Source organism: Cucumis sativus, chromosome 3, assembly GCF_000004075.3.
Source record: "Cucumis sativus cultivar 9930 chromosome 3, Cucumber_9930_V3, whole genome shotgun sequence".
Taxonomy (NCBI): Eukaryota; Viridiplantae; Streptophyta; class Magnoliopsida; order Cucurbitales; family Cucurbitaceae; genus Cucumis; species Cucumis sativus.
In genome coordinates, this window is record NC_026657.2 from 33,544,573 (window position 1) to 33,565,515 (window position 20,943).

General features: G+C 30.1%; 2 protein-coding genes and 1 pseudogene across 4 annotated transcripts; 1 reads left to right on the plus strand and 2 right to left on the minus strand.

Annotated features, from left to right (window-relative positions):
* Nucleotides 1-1,961: 1,961 nt before the first annotated feature.
* Nucleotides 1,962-3,783, minus strand: LOC101210415 (lamin-like protein). Its single transcript, XM_004136634.3, has 2 exons — nucleotides 3,438-3,783; nucleotides 1,962-2,608 (listed from the first exon to the last, which is right to left on the minus strand). Exons 1-2 carry the CDS (start codon nucleotides 3,628-3,630, stop codon nucleotides 2,262-2,264), a joined length of 540 nt encoding a protein of 179 aa, XP_004136682.1. The 5' UTR covers nucleotides 3,631-3,783; the 3' UTR covers nucleotides 1,962-2,261.
* Nucleotides 3,784-5,718: 1,935 nt separating this feature from the next.
* Nucleotides 5,719-10,602, minus strand: LOC101210658 (chorismate mutase 1, chloroplastic). 3 transcript variants are annotated; one of them, XM_004136635.3, is made up of 6 exons: nucleotides 10,142-10,601; nucleotides 8,034-8,259; nucleotides 7,853-7,939; nucleotides 7,207-7,350; nucleotides 6,319-6,411; nucleotides 5,719-6,230 (listed from the first exon to the last, which is right to left on the minus strand). In XM_004136635.3, exons 1-6 carry the CDS (start codon nucleotides 10,321-10,323, stop codon nucleotides 5,997-5,999), a joined length of 966 nt encoding a protein of 321 aa, XP_004136683.1. In that variant the 5' UTR covers nucleotides 10,324-10,601; the 3' UTR covers nucleotides 5,719-5,996. The 3 variants fall into 3 exon arrangements, with proteins under 3 accessions (XP_004136683.1, XP_011652218.1, XP_031739202.1); XM_011653916.2 differs by having other exon boundaries at nucleotides 8,034-8,315; nucleotides 10,142-10,281; XM_031883342.1 differs by lacking the exon at nucleotides 7,207-7,350 and having other exon boundaries at nucleotides 10,142-10,602.
* Nucleotides 10,603-16,794: 6,192 nt separating this feature from the next.
* LOC101218672 lies at nucleotides 16,795-19,635 on the plus strand (annotated as a pseudogene).
* The last annotated feature ends 1,308 nt before the right edge of the window (nucleotides 19,636-20,943 follow it).

Genomic DNA, 20,943 nt, shown 5'->3' on the forward strand with positions numbered 1-20,943 from the left:
AATAGTTTGGTTAGATACCCATAAAATATAACAATTTATTATAACTCACATCCATCATGTGAGCATTTTGAGTAGAAAATAAATGTTAATTATGGAAGTTTTGTTTGAAGGGTTAATATGAAAGAATTGTTGTGGGGGGAAAAGTGGAGTCAACACGAACCTTTGAATTTGGCTTTTCTTTAAAGTCGTTTAATTTGCGTGGACACCACACCTCCTCTCCTTCTACTCATTATTACTATTAGAAAGGGGGGAAATACCGTTATCCAATTTTTTACATAATTCCATTTTATAATCATTTCGTTTCTCTCTTCTTCTTCTTCTTCTTTTTTTTTCATTATAACACATAATTAAAATATATTATACTATAAATGATAGATATCTGATTTTTATTTACTAATTAAAATTAGTTTTTATAATTCTAAAATTAAGATTTTAGTATTTTTTTTTTTCCTAATCTTGCTTTGTGTTTTCCTCTTTAGGGTACGAGCTTTTCATTTGATGCATGTTGAACGATATCGGAACAGTAAACATGTGCAAGGTTATGTCAATATTTCAAATGAAAAAAGGTATACAAATATTAATGAAATATTATTGTTATTTGGAAAAAGGAATTAAAGGGAAAAAAGAGAAGGAAAAGAAAAGTGTGGTTGTGTTTATAATATATATATATATAGCATATAGCATATAGCATGTGAAGAGGTTCCAAGTGGGGTTCGTCAGTTCAAAGTGTAGTGTTCATTAGAGACGACGCGTTTTCCCTTCTTTCTTTCTCTCAACTTCTAATTCCCACGTTCTCTTCTTCCACAATTCTACTTTATAATTGATCTCTTTCATGCATCTTTCTTCTTTTTCTTTTTCCCATTCAAATATATATATATATATATAAGTAACTAGAGATGAACATGATAGATTGAAAATCGAATCAACCATCAGTCAGTCCAAAGAGTGGTGTTGATCTATGTCGTTTTGAAAAAAATTCAAAAAAAAAAGTTCAAATAATCAAACTGATTGACTTTCACCTCTCAACGGTTGAGATAGATTTGAACATTTACAAAAAATCGACTTCAATCGATTGATGCTCTTTGTTAGGAAAAGATTTCAATTATATCACCCCCTTAATTCAAATTTAAAGATGTCATAAACATATATCTTTCAAAGGAAAAGATCTAATTAATATAGAAATCAATCCTAAGACTTGATTTCGCTCTTTCAAAGTGGATCAATGCTGAAGTGTGAAATCTTAAGAAATCATGTTTATTGAAAGATGGATTTATCAAATCATCATTAATTTCTTTCTCTTTTTAGTCTAATCTTACTTTGCTTTATAACCTCTTTTTCCACTTCTAAATTATAATTTATTTGAAGAAAACCTAAAGTACATACACTTTTATTCATCTCAATTAATAAATCATCCCTTCAACTAAATATTTTCAACATTCATAAAACAAAGAATAAATAAATAAGAATTTCATTTTCTAAAATTTATTAACCCTAGAAATCTTACTTTCATCCATTTGGTTGATGTTTTCAAAACCAAACAAAATTTTGTAGTTTTTAAAAATTTGTTTATGTTTTTGAAATTTAGAAAATATTTCAACGAAATTCAATTGATTTTGATTTATTGGTTTTTCAAATGAGAAAAATCATCGAACTAAACATAAACCTTCACACCCTCACATATGTATGTACTCGAGGATTCGTCTCACATTCATACCCTCCAACCCAAGTTGTATTTACAATACCTTGTCGAATGAAAACTTACTTAATTTCTCTTTTTTTCCTCAACATAAACAAACTCAATCGAATTGAAATAAAAAAAAAAAGGGTGGTTTAATGGGGTGGACAAAGGGTCCAAACAACATTAGAGGTGAGATCATTGGTGCAATGGCTTTCCAGTTTATTTAATGAATAAAAGAGACAAAAGAATCTATATTCACATGCTTGGTTGCTTGCAAAAACCATTTAAGAGGACAGGACAAATAAATTAGAGTCTTATCAAAAATTCAATCCCTACAATTTTTATATCCACCACCCAAACAACAAAAATTCCAAAATTTAAGTTTTCAAAAGCAAACAAAAAAAAGAAAAACTATTTTGAAACATTGAAGTCTAAATCAAAGTGAGAGCAAAAGATAACACAATGAGACACTACACCCTCAAAAAAAAATATGAAAGAAGAGAATTAATAACTTGATCTTCCTTCCACAATTTGGTGAAGAAAAATGTACTCTATTGAATATGAATCAAGTAAGAACTGGTCTCTACCAGACCCGAGTGAAAACTTCAAGTACAGCAGCAATGGCGAAAACAGCGGTTAGAACGAATGGGGTGTGTCCAGTGTTGGTAGATCTAAGAGCACTGCTCTTTTCGTTCAAGGGTGAGGATGAGGGCGGGGGAGGTAGGTGTTCGACATGGATAGCAAGCTTCATGCCTCCAAAGCAAAAGCCTTTTCCACTTATGAAGTAATAAGGCCTGGTGACATTCAAATGAACCACATCTCTTCCAGCTCCTGTGGTGAAATTGTGGAGTGGATGATCAGAAATGCAATTCTCATAGTCTGTCTTGTTCACCTCCAACACATTCATTTGGTTCCTGTCATACACAAAAACTAGTACACAACAAGGGTAAGGAAGTGACCCAAAATCACCCTCCAATTGTTACTAATCTCTATGTAAGGTTTCGAAAAACGAATAAAAAAAAACCAAAGGAATTTGTAGTTGGTTCGGAGAATATTGTGTGGTTATAGACAATCTAGAGACATCTTCCCACTTTTGTTAAGTGAACTCATTTTCTAGTAACTAAGGAGCAAATAAACACTCCCCATCTAACGAAAAACCGAAAGTATTTTTTGTTAATTTGGAGAACACTGTGTTTTTCAGGTTACAGACAAGCCAGAGCCACATTCCTGCTTTTGTTAGTAAACTCGTTTGCTAGTAACTTCATGCTTAGGCATATTTGGACTAAATTAAAAGATCTCATAGCAAATTTCTAACAAAACATGAAGAAAGTACTCAGTTGATTTATAAGAAAATATCACTACATTGTATTTAGATGTCAATGCATGAGCAAGAGATATATGGATCAAACAAAATAACAAGAACACAAACAATCCTAAGTTCCTAACTCATCCACATTCATCCAAAATAAACAGAGAAACGACTCAATCACTCATTTCTCAGCACAAACAGTCAATCCCTTTGAAGTTATCTTGAGTTGAGAAAGAACCCATTCAAAAACAACTCATATAGAAATTAATTTCCCCCCAATTTTCTCAGCAACCAAACAGAACAAAAAAAACTTCAAGCTAAAGGTTTAAAACCCCGGCAAATCCAACAAGACCCCAAAAACAAACTAAAGAGGCTGAAAATCCACATAAGATCTGAAAATCAGCAATAACTCTAAACACCATTCACAGATCTATAGATAGAGGTGCTTACAGAGCCAATCATCATAATAGAAGTGCTTTCCCTGAGCCCAGGTAGTATAGTTCACATTAGTATTCCAACCCATGTTGCCACCGACAGTCCACCGTGTCGCCGAAACTTCCGGCACCGCCGCCAGCAGTATCACCACTGCCGCAACGGCCACCAGAAGCCCACTGCCACCGACCCTTGTTCTTAGAACTTCCATTTGCTCTGTATTTCCAATGTTCTCTAGAAGGGGCGAAGTGAGGCTTATAAAGGATTGAAAAAAGAGAAAAGAGGTTGCTTTATGGATCTACAACTTCCATTAATTTTTTAATTCAAACTTAAACTTCTGGGTTAGTACAAATTATTATTATACCTCAGCCTTTTCTTAAAAAAATTGTTTATAAAATTTAAACAAATTGGATACAAAAGTTGGGATTTTTCTTCACGACAGCCAGCTCATGTTTGGTATTATTCTCTGAATTCATGATCTTTTTTAAAACTTTAAAAGCAAAAAAGAAAAAGTTAGCTGATTTGCTCTTTCTTAAATATGCTCCAACGGCTTTTTATCCTCTTATGGTATGTGTTATCATCAATCATCTTTCATTACAAAGAAACACATTACATTGCTATCTCATCTACTATTCTAAATTTCTTTTAACTATCACAGTTTATCGACCGATAGATTAAGATAATAAAAGTGAGCATAATAGATCGAACAATCGATTGATCAATGTTTGATTTATACTCCTTCATGATTGAACATTTATTGAATCGACAGTTTGGTCGAAAAACTTACTCCAACTAATCGATGCTCGTTCCCTACAAAATAAACTATTATTCTATCATGATACAAATAGCTAGATATAGTTAGTAATTTGTCGTGGTCTACCATAGTTCATCGTAGATACACTATTATTCTATCATGAAACAGATAGTTCGATACAATAGTAATATATTGTAGTCTACCACATTTCTATCACAAAAAACTAATATTTTGCTATAGTTATATACTCATTTACTTTTTAGATTTTATATAATTTTGAAATGATAATTAACATTATGGTAAGTAAAGAATGAACGTAGCATGAAAAATATTTATACTATCGTATATTTAGTTCTAAAAAAAAGTTCTATTGTCCAACCTAACTCATTTAAAGTATAATGATTGACGACTCAAATTTGATTTTGAGTTAAAAGAAAAAGGAAAAAGAAAAAATCTCCACTTTCCTTTAGAAAAAAGTTGGTGAATTCATAATATACTTTAATTTTGAAGTGATAAAATGAAATAATGAGGGATGAAATTGGGATAATTATTGAGATAATTTTCAAATTTGATTGCTAATTAGAAAAAGGAAAAACTGCTATTGATATTTGGTTGAAGGGTAACATCATGATTCATCCAAAATTTTGTAATATAAATAAGGAACTAATGTCATTATTATTATTTATTACACATAATAATGTCAAGTAATAATTATGTTTTCTAATATCAATTAAGAGAATAGAATTGCAAAAGGATCATTGTTTCATCCAAAATGGCAACCAATAAATGTATCCCAAATGTGCTTTCAAACAAAAAACATAGAATACCAAATGTATATATAGATATAATAAATATAGCTAATGAATATTAATATTATTGCCCCTTACATGCTTTAAAACTTTAAATACAAATAATCTCATAGATTAGGTTAGAGGATGTGACATTACCTCAACTAAACTTTACTTTTCTACTACATTCGTACATGTAAATAAGCTAATATTTGTATAATAAGTAAACTTACAAAATGTGAATTTATAATTTCAATATAGTTGAATTAAGTTAAAACACAAGTCAGGAAATTCAAAATGTCAAATACCAAATTCAACCTAATACTATTTGACTATATATATATATGATGATGATGATTTGAATATTGCATGAATTAAGGCTGAGATGGCTCTAATTTTTATATTTGGGGAAGTTGAGGGGGTTGAAAATGAAAGGGAAAAGTTTATTAATTTCACATGTAATCTAGCTGTCAATGGATGAGTCCTTTTTAGACTAAACTACTTTATATGTGCCAAAGAGAAACAATGGTCCTAACTTATAAAATTAGCTTCTTTTATTTTTATAATCAAAACATGTAACTCAAATCTCCTCACCTATTTCTCTGTCAATTTGCTTTTCTAAGAAAACAAAATGTCAAGATTTGGATTCTCAAACTATAATATTATCAAACATCCATAAACACTCCAACCTTCAACTCAAGTATGCATAAATCGAAAATCAAAGTAGCATACATCAAAGCATTTTTGGCACATGATAATCAATAAAACTCGGACTTTGTTCCACTCTTAAATTTCTTGGTTGAAGTCTACTGAAATCTGCATATATAAGATTTTTTTGCCTTTTTTTAAATATCGACCAGATAAGCGGATTACAAAATATTATCTTATTTTCTGAAAAATAACGGGAAAAGCAGTACAAATTCTCCCATTTATGTGTATGACATTAGATTCAAATAACTTATAATCATACAATATGACACAAAATAAATTATTTGGAACAAAACAGCTTCAGCCTGACTTTGGAGATTAATGTGGTCAGTCCAATCTTCTTAACAAATATTGAACTTGAACTTCCTTAGTCAATGGCATGATCCAATCCCCATATAGATCAGCAACTACGCTTGGTTTGATCTTGTAAGCTGCTTGGAGTTCACCCTCTTCATCAGTAGTCACTTCTTGACCATAAACCGTTGCTTTCATCTCCACTCTCCTTTTCACGGTCTCCTCTACGGTCGGGTACGTCAGCATATCCATCAGTTTTTGCTTATCCTTTGAAATTTCACAAAGAAAACGTTATTCAGTAGGGATGTGGAAAAACAGGCAATTGGGGGCTTCCATCTAATTTGAGTTTATTTACTTGTGCTCTAATTGCTGCTTTGTAGGCATCGGGTGAGGCTTGAAACTTAGCTTCTGCGACGAATTTTCCATAATGGATTCTCTTTGATAAGGCCTGCAAATAGTAAGGAATACATTCATACAAGGTAGTTGTCATCTAAATCAGCATAAAATTTCTGCAAGAAAAGCGAATATTTAAGAGTGTTTGGGATAAGGCCTTGAAAAATCAAATGTTGAGAAGTGTAGCAAGTGAATTTGGTTAACCGGGATAGATTCAACAGCTTAGCAGCACTTTAACATACATATGAAGACAAGTAACATGGCTCAATATAGTAAGATCTGAAATATACAAATATTATTGCCAGTCAACAATAAATTTGTAGTTATGCAAGCTGTCATGGGGTCAATTATTGTTCCAAAAAAAATTTGTTCACTCCATGCGGGCCTAAGATTAATCTTAGTACAACCTTGCAATCACAAAGTAAGAAATGGAACACTAAAGCAAAGGCTAGGATACCTATAAGGACGAATAAATGATAAGACGAGTGAAAAAGACAAGAACTCAAGCCTAAGGCTTTAACACTTGCGCCAAAAGGAAAAAAATTTGATAAAATGGAAGAATTTTTTATTGGGAGAGACGAGTGATTCTTCGTGACACGTGAAGTAGCTATTAGTTATTTGGACAAAGAAGGTTAGTTGGGGTGACTGTCCCTGGCCTCATTTGACGTTGTACTCCTCTAACACAATTAGATCCAATTCCACAGTCATGGAGTTACTTTGGATCTTCAAGAATTAAGGGTATGGCACTACCTAATTTTTCTTGTTTGTCCGTGTTTTTTTTGACATCATAATATTTCCATTTTCCTTTTAACAGTGACGATTTAAAGAATAGATTGGTTGAAATGCACACCTGCAAACAAATTGTGTCACAAACAGCACTTGATCCACAGTTACCATCATCTCCATCCTCGACTAACCTTGGAATCAGATCTCTAAAGTACATGTCCCATACTTTTGGATTGATGTTAATGGTGTCTGCGATTGGATGCAGAACCTATTTACCACACAAGATGTAGTTTTAAAAAAATAGAGCAACAGAACCATTATACAACAAGCCAATTTTCTAGAGTATTGTTCATAAATCATATGTAAATACAAAGATTTATTTTGTTAATTTTTAAGCTAATCTTAGTGAAGTATAACTATAAACCAAATTATGAAGGCCAACCCAAAATTCAAATTACACCAAGCTGATAAATAAATCCACCTTAAGACTAAAGCATGCTGATATATAAGATACAAGGATGGACAATTAATCAGGTGTTATAGAGAGAACAATCCACGGGAAGTTATAATTTTTTAAATAGGATGGGTCAATGCAACTTAACTAACGCAACTACTTATTATAGGTAAAATGTCGTGAACATAGCCAACACTACCATCGAACCAGTGGCCTAAGTCATCAATTTCTACTAAATTGAAGAGATTAAAGAGACATGTACATTAATTTAGAAATATTCTAAGAATTTTCATTTCAAACGAAACCTTAACTATACCCGAGGATATTGCAGTGGAGGCAATAACGGTTGCGGCAACTCATTAGGGAAGAAAGGATGTTCATCAGGGCTTTTATATCTACCCGCCTAACATGAAACAGATTGTTGTTAGACAAAAAATCTAAATGAAAATAAAACCTTCCTCGTTATATCTTGTTTTTTCAAATATAGAATTGCACACCTTTGCATGAAGTTTTTCAGTTTCTTTGACCATATACTCTACCAAAGAACCATGAAACCCATCCATAGCAAAAGTGTCTCGATCATATGTGTTGCCATTGTAGCAATATTGTGCTCTCTCCAAAAGACCAAATATTATGCTATCTTCTTGTCGGATTAATGAAAATCTTATACTTTCGAGAGTCAAGGTCTCACTCATGTCCACCCGTTTCTTCATTGCTAGTAATCTATAGCAATCCATGTACAATTAATTGGAGAAGAAAATGGATTCAGATCCTTCGGGCTACAAAAAAAACGTTTTTAATCAAGGTAATCATAAAGATGCCATAGGCACATATAAACTAAGTGTAAAACCATTTTCTTATACTAAGTATTGTTGAGAACCTTCTAGAAGGTTTCTTGACAAATGGAAAAGAGAGTAAATAGATGTATGATTACAGTAATTCTTTAGCGGTGGACTTTGGTGTGCCTACAACTTATTAGCATAAAATTGAGTGAACTGCTTCCGAACAACCAACCAAGAAAGTTCCCAAAATAATAAGTTTTGTTCATAACTTTAGTTGATGAACTTTGATTATTTCATTGTCCGAGAAATCTAAAAGACTCAAATATTTTCTCAATCTTTAAATAAGAATTCTATGTAGCTTTGTTATTATTTATAATAAACAAAATAATAACATGCCTATTGGAGAAAGGACTAATTATTCATGACATTTAGAAAAGAAAACGGAAGGTTGATAGAAAATAAAATGCCACAAAAACATAGTTTAAGCAACCTTTTATTGGATGTTTCTTTTGTTGTCAGCAAACAGCTAATTAGACCCGTTTAGGCCATTTTAGGTTTAGTTTTCCTTCCTCTACGTCCATATTGTAAGAATCCAATATTATTGGAATTTGGTATCGGGAAGAAAATAACAAATTTTGTTCATATTGGGTCCTAATAACATGTGGAGAGAAAAATAAATGGGCCTAAAATGGTCTAATCAGTGAGCTTCCTTAGGAGGACCAGAATTTTTAATGTCCAATAGAATCAAGGGCGATAGCCTCTCTTTCCCCTTCTCAAATTCCATCCAAAAAATTTTATCTGGTTGATTTCACCCAAATTTATGCTTGATGTTCGAAGACTTTCTAGAATTATTTCTCGGATTTCTCATGGTCTTGGGGTCAACCACATTAGTAGTAAAGCTTTTCTCACAGGTATGAAAGTTGTTAAATTGGTCTAGCCCAAAATTGGGGAAGATTAATTTTTATTTTGTATTTGTGTATCACAGACCATGTTCTTGGTATTACAAATTTGGTTTGAGAAAAGCCTTAATCTTGAGATTTAGGAAGCTTCCCATGGTCAGATTGTTTTGCTCATACTCACTAGTTTCAAGGTCCCATCCTGTTGCACCCTTTTACATCATTTATGGGTCACTTTGCTCACTTTATTTTTTACTCTATCATTGTTCTCTCGGTGTTTTTTGCTTTTCTTCCCTGGGAATTAATGTACAGCTAGTCTTTTTTCATTTCATCAATGAAAAAAAAATATTCCTTTAAAAAATAATTACATTAAGGCCATATCCAAGTTTGGGGATATATTTTGTTATTTAACCTAGAGTATACTAGTTCAGAACCTCATAAAAGTTTTACTACCTGTACAAATACAGGTTGACTGAGAATGAACAAGAACATCAGGTACCTAAAGCTCAATGAAAAAACAAGGAAAATTTATTTAATGATAATGTTCTTAGCCTCTTTCTAGTTGTTGGATGTAAATCCAGGAATCTCATAGTCCCAGGAAAACATCCGGATTTGAAGTAAATTTGCAATATCCCCATCCTCCTCCTCCTCAAATAACTTCTAAGCAAGAGGGACTGAGTACATTTTGCCCCGAATCAGGAAGCCTTGACTAATAACCATGTTGCCAAGTGATAAACCTACCGTCCAACGAAAGTGGAAAGTTTCGTAGAATTTAAGCTTTTACATCACGTGAAAAAGTAAGCAAAAATTGAATATAACATTCAGAAACCAAAGTGACCAATAGTCACAAAAAAAAAAAAAAAAAAAAAAAAAACAAACAAACAAACAAATAACCAACATTCTTCAAAAGGGTTGTCAAATACATACCGGGTGGAAGCGGAAGAAGCTTTAAAAGGCCGAAAGCCCCATCTCATCATACTGGAACAATACATCGAACACCTTGCGGGCGTCCAATTCTGGATGGGAAAAGCACAGCTGGATCGAGAAATCTCTGAGCGGAATCGAACCGGGTGAAGAGAAGGGGAAATGCCCAAAACTTTAGCCTCCATTGAAACAAAAACGAAGAAGAAGAGAGGAAAGAAAATGAAAAAATGAAGAGGAATCTGAGACGGTGGGTGGTAAGGTAAATGGAAGAGGATTGGTGGGTTGTGTTGGAGATTCGGAGAGTGTCTTGTGTACAGTTAAGAGTTAGAATCGTGGCGTTGAGTGTCTGACACCGTCGTCCTTATTCTCAGCAAAGAAGAAGAGCTCCAAATCAGGTTGTAGATTCCCCTTGGCTGAAACCCCTCCCCCTCGGTTTCCTTTACAAAAGTTCAAACTTTTTTTTTTTTCTTAAATTTTCATTATAGCTCACGTTTACTTTATATATTTTTAGCTTAAATTATATAAAAAAAATATATATATATATATATATATATTATTTAACTTTGTAACTCATAAAAACCATTAGATTTTTAAAAAGAATTAAAAAATATTCTTACTTTTACAAAGTCATCCATCCATAGAAATACTTTAGTTGATTTCGTTTTTAAGCTAAACTAAACCCTGTATATACATGTACAAATATCTAGTAGAATAAGACAATTGGAACGTAGATATAAAGGTTTTCATGACACAATCAATAATAAACATCATTTTCTATTAGGTTTTGCTTTAACATTATTAGGGACTATTGCTTCATTGGTAGCTCATAACACATGTACACTTATACCTAGCACCTTATGTGTGTATAGCATAAGACTTTAAGATGGGTTATATACCCATCAATAATTTATAATAAGATTAATTACGATGACAGCTCACGTGATCATACATCGTTCTCAAATTAACTTAAAGTGTATTTTCGGTTGATTACTTAATTACAAAATGTATTAAATTGACCATTAAAAAAGTGAAAAATGTTAGGTTTACATAGGATTGTGTTTGAAATACGATAAGAAGCTAAAAAGTTATCGACCAGAGATTAACATGCCAAAAGAAGAAAGCAATAAAAGATAAACAAAAAATCATAAAATACTTTTAATTTTGTTGCAAAAGCAATAATTATTGTTAATAACTAACCAAATGTATTTTTCTCGGATGCAAGAGTCATGACAACTTAGTCTCGCTAATTGAAAGACTATAGACAAGGAAAGCAATATGAAAAGTCTTAAGAATAGCGGTACTTAACATGGTAAAGACAGAAGATGTGTGAACAAAACAATGTGAGATCTAGGGGTATTTTGATAATATATTTTCTTATGACTCATTAATATTATTTATAAAATATATGGTCATGCAAAGAATTATTTCTTTATGGCCTCACGCTACAACTCAATGTAAATGCAAATAATAAAAAATGTAGTTTATAGCCAAAGTGTATATTTACTTCTTTTTTTAATAAAAAATACACAAAAAATTATTCACATATTATGTAATGATTGAAATTTAAATGAAATATGGACAAATATAACAAATTTTTAAATATTTATTAAATATAATTCATATTAATTAAGTTGTTAAGTATTGGACATTTTCTATAAAAAAAATATAATATAATTATGATATTTATTTTATTGAATCAATTGTTTTTATACTAATGATATATTTGTATAGTTGAAATATTCTATTTCACACTTGTATTAAAATAAAAAGTAAATTTTCATTTTAAATTGTAATTAAAATAAAAAATAAAAAAAAATTGGAAAAGGATATTATGATATTTCTAAATTTAGTATTTATTTTTCACTCATATATGAATATGAGAAAGATTTAAACTATTGATAAAGTTAAATTAAAACTAAAATTTTGTTGGTTGTTTACTAGTAATCTTTAAAAGATCATATGTCGTTGATCATATAAACTCTATATATACAAAAACTAAAACATATCCTTTGAATCTTCTTTCCTCATACAACATCGCCAACTCTGTACTCATACCAAGCTCATTTTGAACTGTGTTGAGCCGTTTCGTCGGTATGGGGAGGCAGTGGTTGCGGCATCTGTGGAAACCGGGTGTGATTACTTGGATATATGTGGGGAACCAGAGTTTATGGAGAGAATGGAGGCCGAGTATGACGAGAGGGCGGTTGAGAGTGGGAGTTTGGTGGTTTCTGGATGTGGGTTTGATTCGGTTCCAACGAAATTGGGTTTGATATTCAATTTGAGGCAGTGGGTTGGGAAATCAACGCCGAGTTGGGTTGAAGCATATGTGAATGTGGAGTGTAATGGAGGTATGGCTTATAATTTTGGGACTTACGAATCAACTGTTTTGGATGTGACTAACGTTGATGCGTTGGTTCAATTGAGACAGTCAAGGACCCCTAGACGTCGCTCCAAGGTTAGCAAAATTATTTCTCTCTAACTCATATTACCTACCATCATAAAACATGTGGGATGTAACTAGAATGCTTCCATCTTCTATGCTTTTCAATTTTGTTGCATGATCGTTTGATTTATTTTAAAATTTTCTTTTATTTGTATGGTTAAGAAGAGGATGCATGATAGTTAAGTGCAATCTAGACTACACCTAATCATTAATCTTCAACGATACATCAAATTTAAAATATGTCTTTAGTGAAAATATGATGTTTATAAATATAAATACAGATTTTTGCTATTGGTTTTGAATGATTTAAAAGTATGTTTTTAAAATGACATTAGTCATTTTATGAAGGTTGGTAATTAAACTAAAGAAAATTATCATTTAATAAAAATGGTTTGAGAAATACTTGTGGATTCACTTTGGGTTTGATCCAAATCCAAGCCCAATAGCCTAATGTGTTGTTTATGCAGCTTGGACAAGTCACCTAATTTTCAATAATCGAACTCTCCTTAGATCGAAGTTGAGGTAACCAAGTAAACAGCATTTTAAAAATATATTTTATTACTTTTCAACCTCTTGTAAACTAAAACAAACTAAAATGTGATCTAAACATTTAAAATTGACCGTTACGTGTTCTTTCAAACTTCAAATTATTCATTTTCAAATAATGCCAACTATCCAATCTAAATTACAAGAGTTGGGTTAAATAAATTTTTATTTTGGATTGAATTGAATTTCTTATATTTTTTCACTTGGATTCAAGTTGAATATTCACACATGCTAATTTATTCAATTATCTCATTAAACATTTATTATTATATTTTTTTAATATATTAATTAGATTTTCTTCATGAAATATTGTTTGTTTTTATTTTATTTTTATATAAATTATTAATGTAATTTTTTAAAACAAAGTTTCCTTTGTTTTTCTAATACTTCTAAAAATGGTGTGTTAATATCTAAAAAAGACTATGCTATATTCAAAAAGTAATATTAAATAATTAATTTTTTAACCAATGAAAAATTTTCAAATAGAGAAATTGAAACTATTTACAAACTCTAACAAAATAATCAAATATTTTTTTGAGCTATTTTGAGTTTTCTTTTTTGTATATTTAAGTTGCTAAAAAATAAAACCTATTTATGTTGGTCCAATCATGATGAGTCGGTCGACTGACACAAACTATTCAATAAAATTTTCAAACCATATAAAGTAAATAATTTTTTATATTAGTAGTTTCTTTTGTTAAAGTAATGGATGTAATTTTTTAGGGGTCTTCTGAAGAATAATAAAAAAATACAAACTATTATATCATATGAAAAAAAAATGACAAAAAAATGATTGTGCTTGATTTTATCAATTTTATCATAAATAAATAGTTTATCTATATTCTCATTTTCTACGGTTCGTTTTTTTTCTTTTAATTTGTCTATAATTTTGTATATTTCTTTCCCAAAAAAAAAATAAGATTGTTATGTTAAAAGATTTCAAATAAAAAATGAGAAAGTCAAGTATTCATCCAATGGACTTAAATGGTATTAAATAATTGTTTAAGAAAACAAATATCTGATTACTTTTGCAATTATTGTCAATTAACTTTTCACTAAATTACAAACAAAATATTCATCATAACTTTTTCTGTTCATTTCTTTTTCAATTTGAATCAAAACGTGCATAACTTAATATTAATTATCCAACTAACCCAACCTAATATATTGGAGTTTTAACTTCTTCTTAATATACTCTTTTCTCCTACTACTTTCTATTTATTATTTGAACTTATCTCTGATCCTCTTTTTTCACATTATTATGCATTTATTAGATTTTATTGAATATATTTTGAAGTGGAAATAATGAAGGTATCATCTAGTGAGAATATTTAGCTGTATAAGTATGAAATATGTCTCTTTTCAAAAGAATATATTGCAGAATCAATCAAAAACAACTCATCGAACTAATTAAAGTATACAAGCTTGTTTTTCTTTTTATTCTTTAAAAAATCAAATCGACCGACAAAATATAATTCTTTAATGATTGAATGATTTGTTTGAGTTTTAAACTTAAACGTTTACCCCGTTTAGAAAAAAAAAAAGAAAAGAATAACCCAACATAATACTTAATTATTACTAGCAAATCTTACCAAATTTATTTGGTTTAGTTTATTATATTTATTTTGAATGTTAATTTGTACTGTAGACAATATTTTATAGTAGGAAAGCAACAAAGTGAGCAGAGGTTTAATATAATATTTAATAAATTTAGAAAATAAATTCAAGGTATATTTGAGAGTGTATTTGTTTTTAGAAACAGTGATTTTTAAAATAATTTAAAGAGTAACAAAAATTGGTCATGTGAACTCATAATGCATCTAAAGTATTTTTTTTAGCAACGTTTTTTTAATCCTAATTAATCCATTGTGGCTCCGGATTTGTTAATGAATTATTTTGCAATTTACTGGTCGTGCTCCTCCGAAAGGATCATTAATAGAGCACAAAATGGGCATGGGGCTTTGGATAGTAAGATTAACTTGATAAGTTGATTCAAACGTAGTTAGAAGAACACTCTCTACTTTAGTTCAAAACCCCCAACACATCAAACAAATGAACGCTTTTTAGTCGTCGGTAAAGCCAACTCGCTTTGGAGTTAAAATCGGCACGAAATCCTTTCTTGAAATCTTACAATACGTCGCAGTTGGGATGTTCATAGGGAAGTTTGCTAAATACCCATTGGGGAGGTGGCTTTTGTTAACATTCCCTCCCATTTTTAGCCTTTGTTTGTTCAATAAGAAGGGACTTTCAGAAGACGGAGTGAATAATGTGTCATTCAAAACATGGACAGATCTATTAAGGGACCAGGAGGCATCTCACATTCCCGACTTTTGTATTTTAATATTAGTTTTGAAGTGTCAAATTACAATATATTTTAAATAATGCAAGTTTTTATTATATTTTGTTTTTGGTATAGTGGTTGTGCCCTCTTTAAAAGCGACTGATTCAAATACAAAAATTAAGAATGTGAGGAAGCACTTTTAATAAATCCACCCCACACACTACAACGCTTGGGATAGAAATACTTTCTATTCATATTGGCTAACGTTCATTTTTCTAAAGTTGGTTTTAAGTGTTAATTCTAATTTAACTTATTTTATAAAAAAAAAGTTTAAAAAACCACTAAAAGATAAAAATTCATTAGTGTTCCACAAATTCATTCTCATAACTAATTTTTTTTTAAAAAATATATATTTTAGATAATTCTCAAACACACAATTTCATCTTTTAATATAATCATTTGAAAAAGATATTCCAACCATACTACCAATTTAACTAAATTAACTCAAGCTAAGAAGTTATTATATTGATTTTAAATTTTCTCCAAAAACAATTATATGCATAAGTTTTTCAATTGAGATTGATGAGGTGTTACTCTCAATACATTATATGAAAATAATTAAATAACTTTTGTCGTATTAACGTTTTACTTATTATTAGAATAAATATTTAAATAAGCCAAATATTTGATAGTACAGCTTGGTTGGGTTAGGTTAGGTTGATTATAAAACTTTTAAATCAATTCAATTAAACCCATAAATAACACTCCTAAACATTTATTAATTAATGTATTTTGTAAATATAAAATTGGAAAGGTTAGCACCATTTTCTTTTAAATTGACAATTTAGTAGAACGGCAGATTCGGAGCTCCCTAACTAAGCAACAAAAGATTAGGTTGCCTTTTTGGTCTATTATCTTTCATTTATACCCTAACCTTCATCCAAAAACAAAACCTTACTAAATAATGTTATTTGTGAAACAAAATATAATGTTGAATCAAAAAATCATTAATCTCAAGGTAATAACTCAATGCTAATTTTAAAAATACATATATTTGATTGTATTTAGTATTGTCTAATTTTGTTATATATACTTGATATGTGAGGTCCATTTCCAATATTTGATTGACAAAAAGAGTGGGATCAATTTGATTGCATGCAAGAAATATATGAAACTTACTAACGCATGTTTCTACTGCCTTTACAAAATATAATTATTGTTACTATTATCGCTGTTATTGTTATTACTATTAAAATAGCAACTCATACTTTAACTATAGTAACCTGTTACAAGTCTAATACACCTCAACCTTACTATTTAATTAAAAAACAATTTGATATTCACCTACTTGAGCTTTAATTATTTGTTGGTTTTTAATTTTAAAAAAGAACATGAAGGGAATGAAAAAGTATACTTGAAGTGGGAATATTTCGTCGTTAAAACTCACCAAAACTCATTCCAAGAACAGAGCATGAAACAATGGAAGAACCTCCTTATGATCTCGTAATCTTAGGAGCCACTGGTTTCACAGGCAAATACGTGGTTCGAGAAGCTCTCAAATTCCTCAACATTTCCCCTCTCAAATCTCTCGCTCTCGCCGGTCGAAACCTGACCAAACTGAACGAATCCCTCAAATGGGCAGCTCATCCCCTGCCTCCGCCGCCAATTCCACTCCTACTGGCCGACGTCACCGACCCACATTCCATCCGGCGGCTCTGCAGCTATACCAAGCTGATTCTGAACTGCGTTGGACCGTTCCGGCGGTACGGGAAGGCGGTGGTTGAGGCGTGTGTGGAAACAGGGTGCGATTACTTGGACATATGTGGGGAGCCAGAGTTCATGGAGAGAATGGAGGCAGAGTATGATAAGATGGCGGTTGAGAAAGGAAGTTTGGTGGTTTCGGGATGCGGGTTCGATTCGGTTCCGGCGGAATTGGGTTTGATATTCAATTCGAGGCAGTGGGTTGGGAAATCGACGCCGAGTTGGGTTGAAGCGTACAGAATGTGGAGTCGAAGAACGGAATAGTTTGTAACTTTGGGTCATTTGAATCAGCTGTTTTGGGTGTTGCTAATGCCGGTGAGTTACGCCAGTTCAGGCGTTCAAGGCCCCCAAGACGCAGCCCGTTGGTGAGTAACAATTTTCTATTTCTTTTTTCTTACTCTCTTATGTTTGCAAATATTTTTCTACTAAATCTAAAATTAATTTAATATTAAATTTTATACTTTTAAATATAATTTTTATATATCAAAATCATCAATTTTAAACAGAAAAAACACATTGAAGTGAAAGAATGAACTAAAACTTTTTTTGTTCTCAACATATGTTAGCATCGATTAAACTAAATTCTTGATGACTCGTGATGATTTTAAAAATAGGAAAAGATAATTTTAATTATTTTGGAACAACTGTATTTGATCTCTAAACTTAGAGTTCAATAAGTGTTTGAATTTTACATTTTATATATAATACATATTCTTAAAATTTTGTCTATAATATATTTTAAAACTTTCAATTTTGTATCTAAATCTATTTAGATATAAGCCGTGTGAACTGAAAATATATATTTATGATATAAAATTAAATTTTATGTATATTATAACTTTAGAGTTTTAATTTTCTATCTAAATCTATTTCAAAAAATATTGAGCACTAGATTGAATAATTTAATTTTTCTCACTTCATCTTAAACATCTTAAATTGCACTTTTTTTTAATTTTTTTTATCTTATATGTTAGTTGAGTTATATTCACAATAAAATTTAATATATTTATATATTTCTTTTAATTTTTTAATTTAATTTACTAGTAATTAGAATATTTTTACAAAATTAGGTGAGTTACGAGTTTGAGTGTATATATTAATCAGTGTATCTCTTTCAAATATCCGGAACAAAATGATATGCCTATAATACCGATTATTTATAGAAAATATTGTGCTAAATAGCGTAAAAATAAGAACATTTTTTATAAATAAACAAACTTATAATACTACTTTAGATTTATAGGTTTTATTATGTAGGGTCTGCAGGTTAAATTTTAAAACTAAGTAGTTTTAATTAATTGATCGAAAATAATATGAAGTAGAAATTTTTAATTCATTTTAATAGTGATAGAAATTTAGTGAGAACCAATTATTATAATTATATTAATTCTTTTAAAATTAATTAATAACATTAACTTACTAAAGGTGGATATTTAGTAAAATAAAATTAAAACTCTAAAGTTAAAAATGTAAATCTTACCGGGTAACAAAAAAAAAATTCAAATTTCAATAATAAAAAAAGCTAATCTAGAAATAAAATGTAGTTTTAACGTTAAAATACTATATTTCATAAGAAGATGCAATATATAAGTTGCACCTAATCACGGTTACACTTTTAGTGATTAACATTTCATTCTCAATACTTTGAACTTTAAGGATTTTGAGAAGTGTTTGATATTATTTTGTTATGTAGATTGTTGGTCGTTCAACTCCAAAAGGACCATTGTTAGAGTACAAAAAACAGTTTGGAGTTTGGAGTGTAAGAATTCCATCAGCCGATTCAAGTGTAATTCGAAGAACACTCTTCACTCTAGCTGAAAACCCCCAAGGTCTTCTTGGTTCAAACGAGACTCTAGATGACATCGAACAAAGGAAGAAATTTTGGTCATCGGTGAAGCCAGCTCGTTTCGGAGTAAAAATCGGAATGAAATCCTTCCTCGGAATCTTACGTTTCATCGTATTCGGGATTTTTATAGGAATGCTTGCTAAAAAAGCATTTGGAAGGTGGCTTCTTTTGACATTCCCTTCAATTTTTAGCCTTGGTTTGCTCAACAAAAAGAGCCCTTCAGAAGATGAAGTGAACAATGTGTCATTCAAAATGTGGTTTGTGGGACATGGGTTTGATGATAACGGGAATGATAAAGAAATAGTGACGAGAATAATGGGGCCAGAGCCTGGGTATATAACCACTTCAATAATACTTATTCAATGTGCTTTCATTCTTCTAACTAAACGTCAGGTTCTACCTAAAGGAGGAGTTTTAACTCCTGGTATTGTGTTTGGACCAACTCATCTCCAACAAAAACTCCAAGACAATGGTATATCTTTTGATGTTATTTCAAATAATTAATGATGTTAAGTTGGAGAAATGAAGTGTGTGATTTATAAATACGGTATTTTTGTTGTAGCTCTTTGTTGCTCTATTTTTCAATTTATAAATAAATATAACTTCTCTCTTCCGATTGATTTTGATTTTTTCAAACAATGGTATATCGAGTCTATTGTTGATAAAGTAAAATGTTGTTGAGTTTGTAAATATCTTAGCAAATTTGTCATTTAAGACAATTTAAATTTTAAAATAGCATATTTAATCTTTACTGATTATACATTTTTTTAATACAACAATTATGAATTCAAAAGAGACTGAACTAAACTCACTTTTGGCAATGAAATACATACTACTTATGCTAGATTGATAAAATGTAACAAGTAGCACTATTCTAACATTTGAATGAAGTATTCATACGGACAACTAGAGTTTAGCTCAACGAACACTTGCATGAATTCAAGACGGAGAAGTGCAAAGTTCAAATCTTCCACGCTTAATTTATCCATGAGATTTAGAAATTGAATCAACAATGTAACTGCTATCTATATAGAGATAGAAAGTAAAAATCTCCAATTTAATCTTGGATATGCTACTCCATAATTTCTTTAATATCTTCCTATTCATTTAAAAGTTTTCAACTTTTAGAACTTATAATAATGTTATTTATGGCACAATGAATTCATCTTAACATAATTGTCTAATTAGTGAATTGATATTAATTAATCTTTACCAATTATTAATAGTTAATTCAATAGGCTTGATCAATTCTAACTAACAAATTTGTAATTAATAGTTTATATTATCATAAATCTTTATGTAAAATCTTTATTTTTATTATTAATATGTTAATTAATGCACATGCTTATTTAACTATTTTTTAAAGCTCAAAATAAATTGTTAATTCTCAATATTACATTAATTAATTTTCATAAATAAAACCAAAGATGGGATGTGACAAAATTAAAAAGTGGGAATTAGATTTTTAAAAAAATTATTTCAAGTTTGTTCTTCTTTCTTTCCGTAATTTTTCTTTTTTTTTCTTTCCTTGTTCCGCACTTTTTATTTTATTTTTATTTTTGAAATCATGATATTTTTTTGTCGAAGATCGTGCACCAAGATGATTTAATAAATATTTAATGATCTTGGTACATGAAAGTGAACAAAAATTGTTGCCTTAAAAAATTGGATATTGATAGTTCATATTTCACAGAGTGACCAATTAATAACATGACACTTTTTTTATATTTTTTTGGTAGGTTATTCGAAATTATTCTGTATGCTAAATATTTGGATGATTGGTTATATTTCCTTAAAAATAACAAATTCTTAAGATACATCTATTTATTTATTAAAAGAAAGAAAATACATATATTTATTTTTAATTTTCTATATAATTTTCAAAAATTTTAAAATATTAAAAGAAAGAAAACACATATATTTTATTT

Excerpts from the sequence above, each read along its gene's own strand:
- LOC101210415 (XM_004136634.3), bottom strand. The coding sequence starts at position 3,630 with ATGGAAGTTCTAAGAACAAGGGTCGGTGGCAGTGGGCTTCTGGTGGCC. Across the intron at positions 2,609-3,437 it reads CTATTATGATGATTGGCTCT|TTTTTGTGTATGACAGGAAC; the intron begins GTAAGCACCTCT and ends GTTGTGTACTAG.
- LOC101210658 (XM_004136635.3), bottom strand. The coding sequence starts at position 10,323 with ATGGAGGCTAAAGTTTTGGGCATTTCCCCTTCTCTTCACCCGGTTCGA. Across the intron at positions 8,260-10,141 it reads GCTTCTTCCGCTTCCACCCG|ATTACTAGCAATGAAGAAAC; the intron begins GTATGTATTTGA and ends GGATTGCTATAG. Across the intron at positions 6,231-6,318 it reads AAGCAGCAATTAGAGCACAA|GATAAGCAAAAACTGATGGA; the intron begins GTAAATAAACTC and ends GAAATTTCAAAG.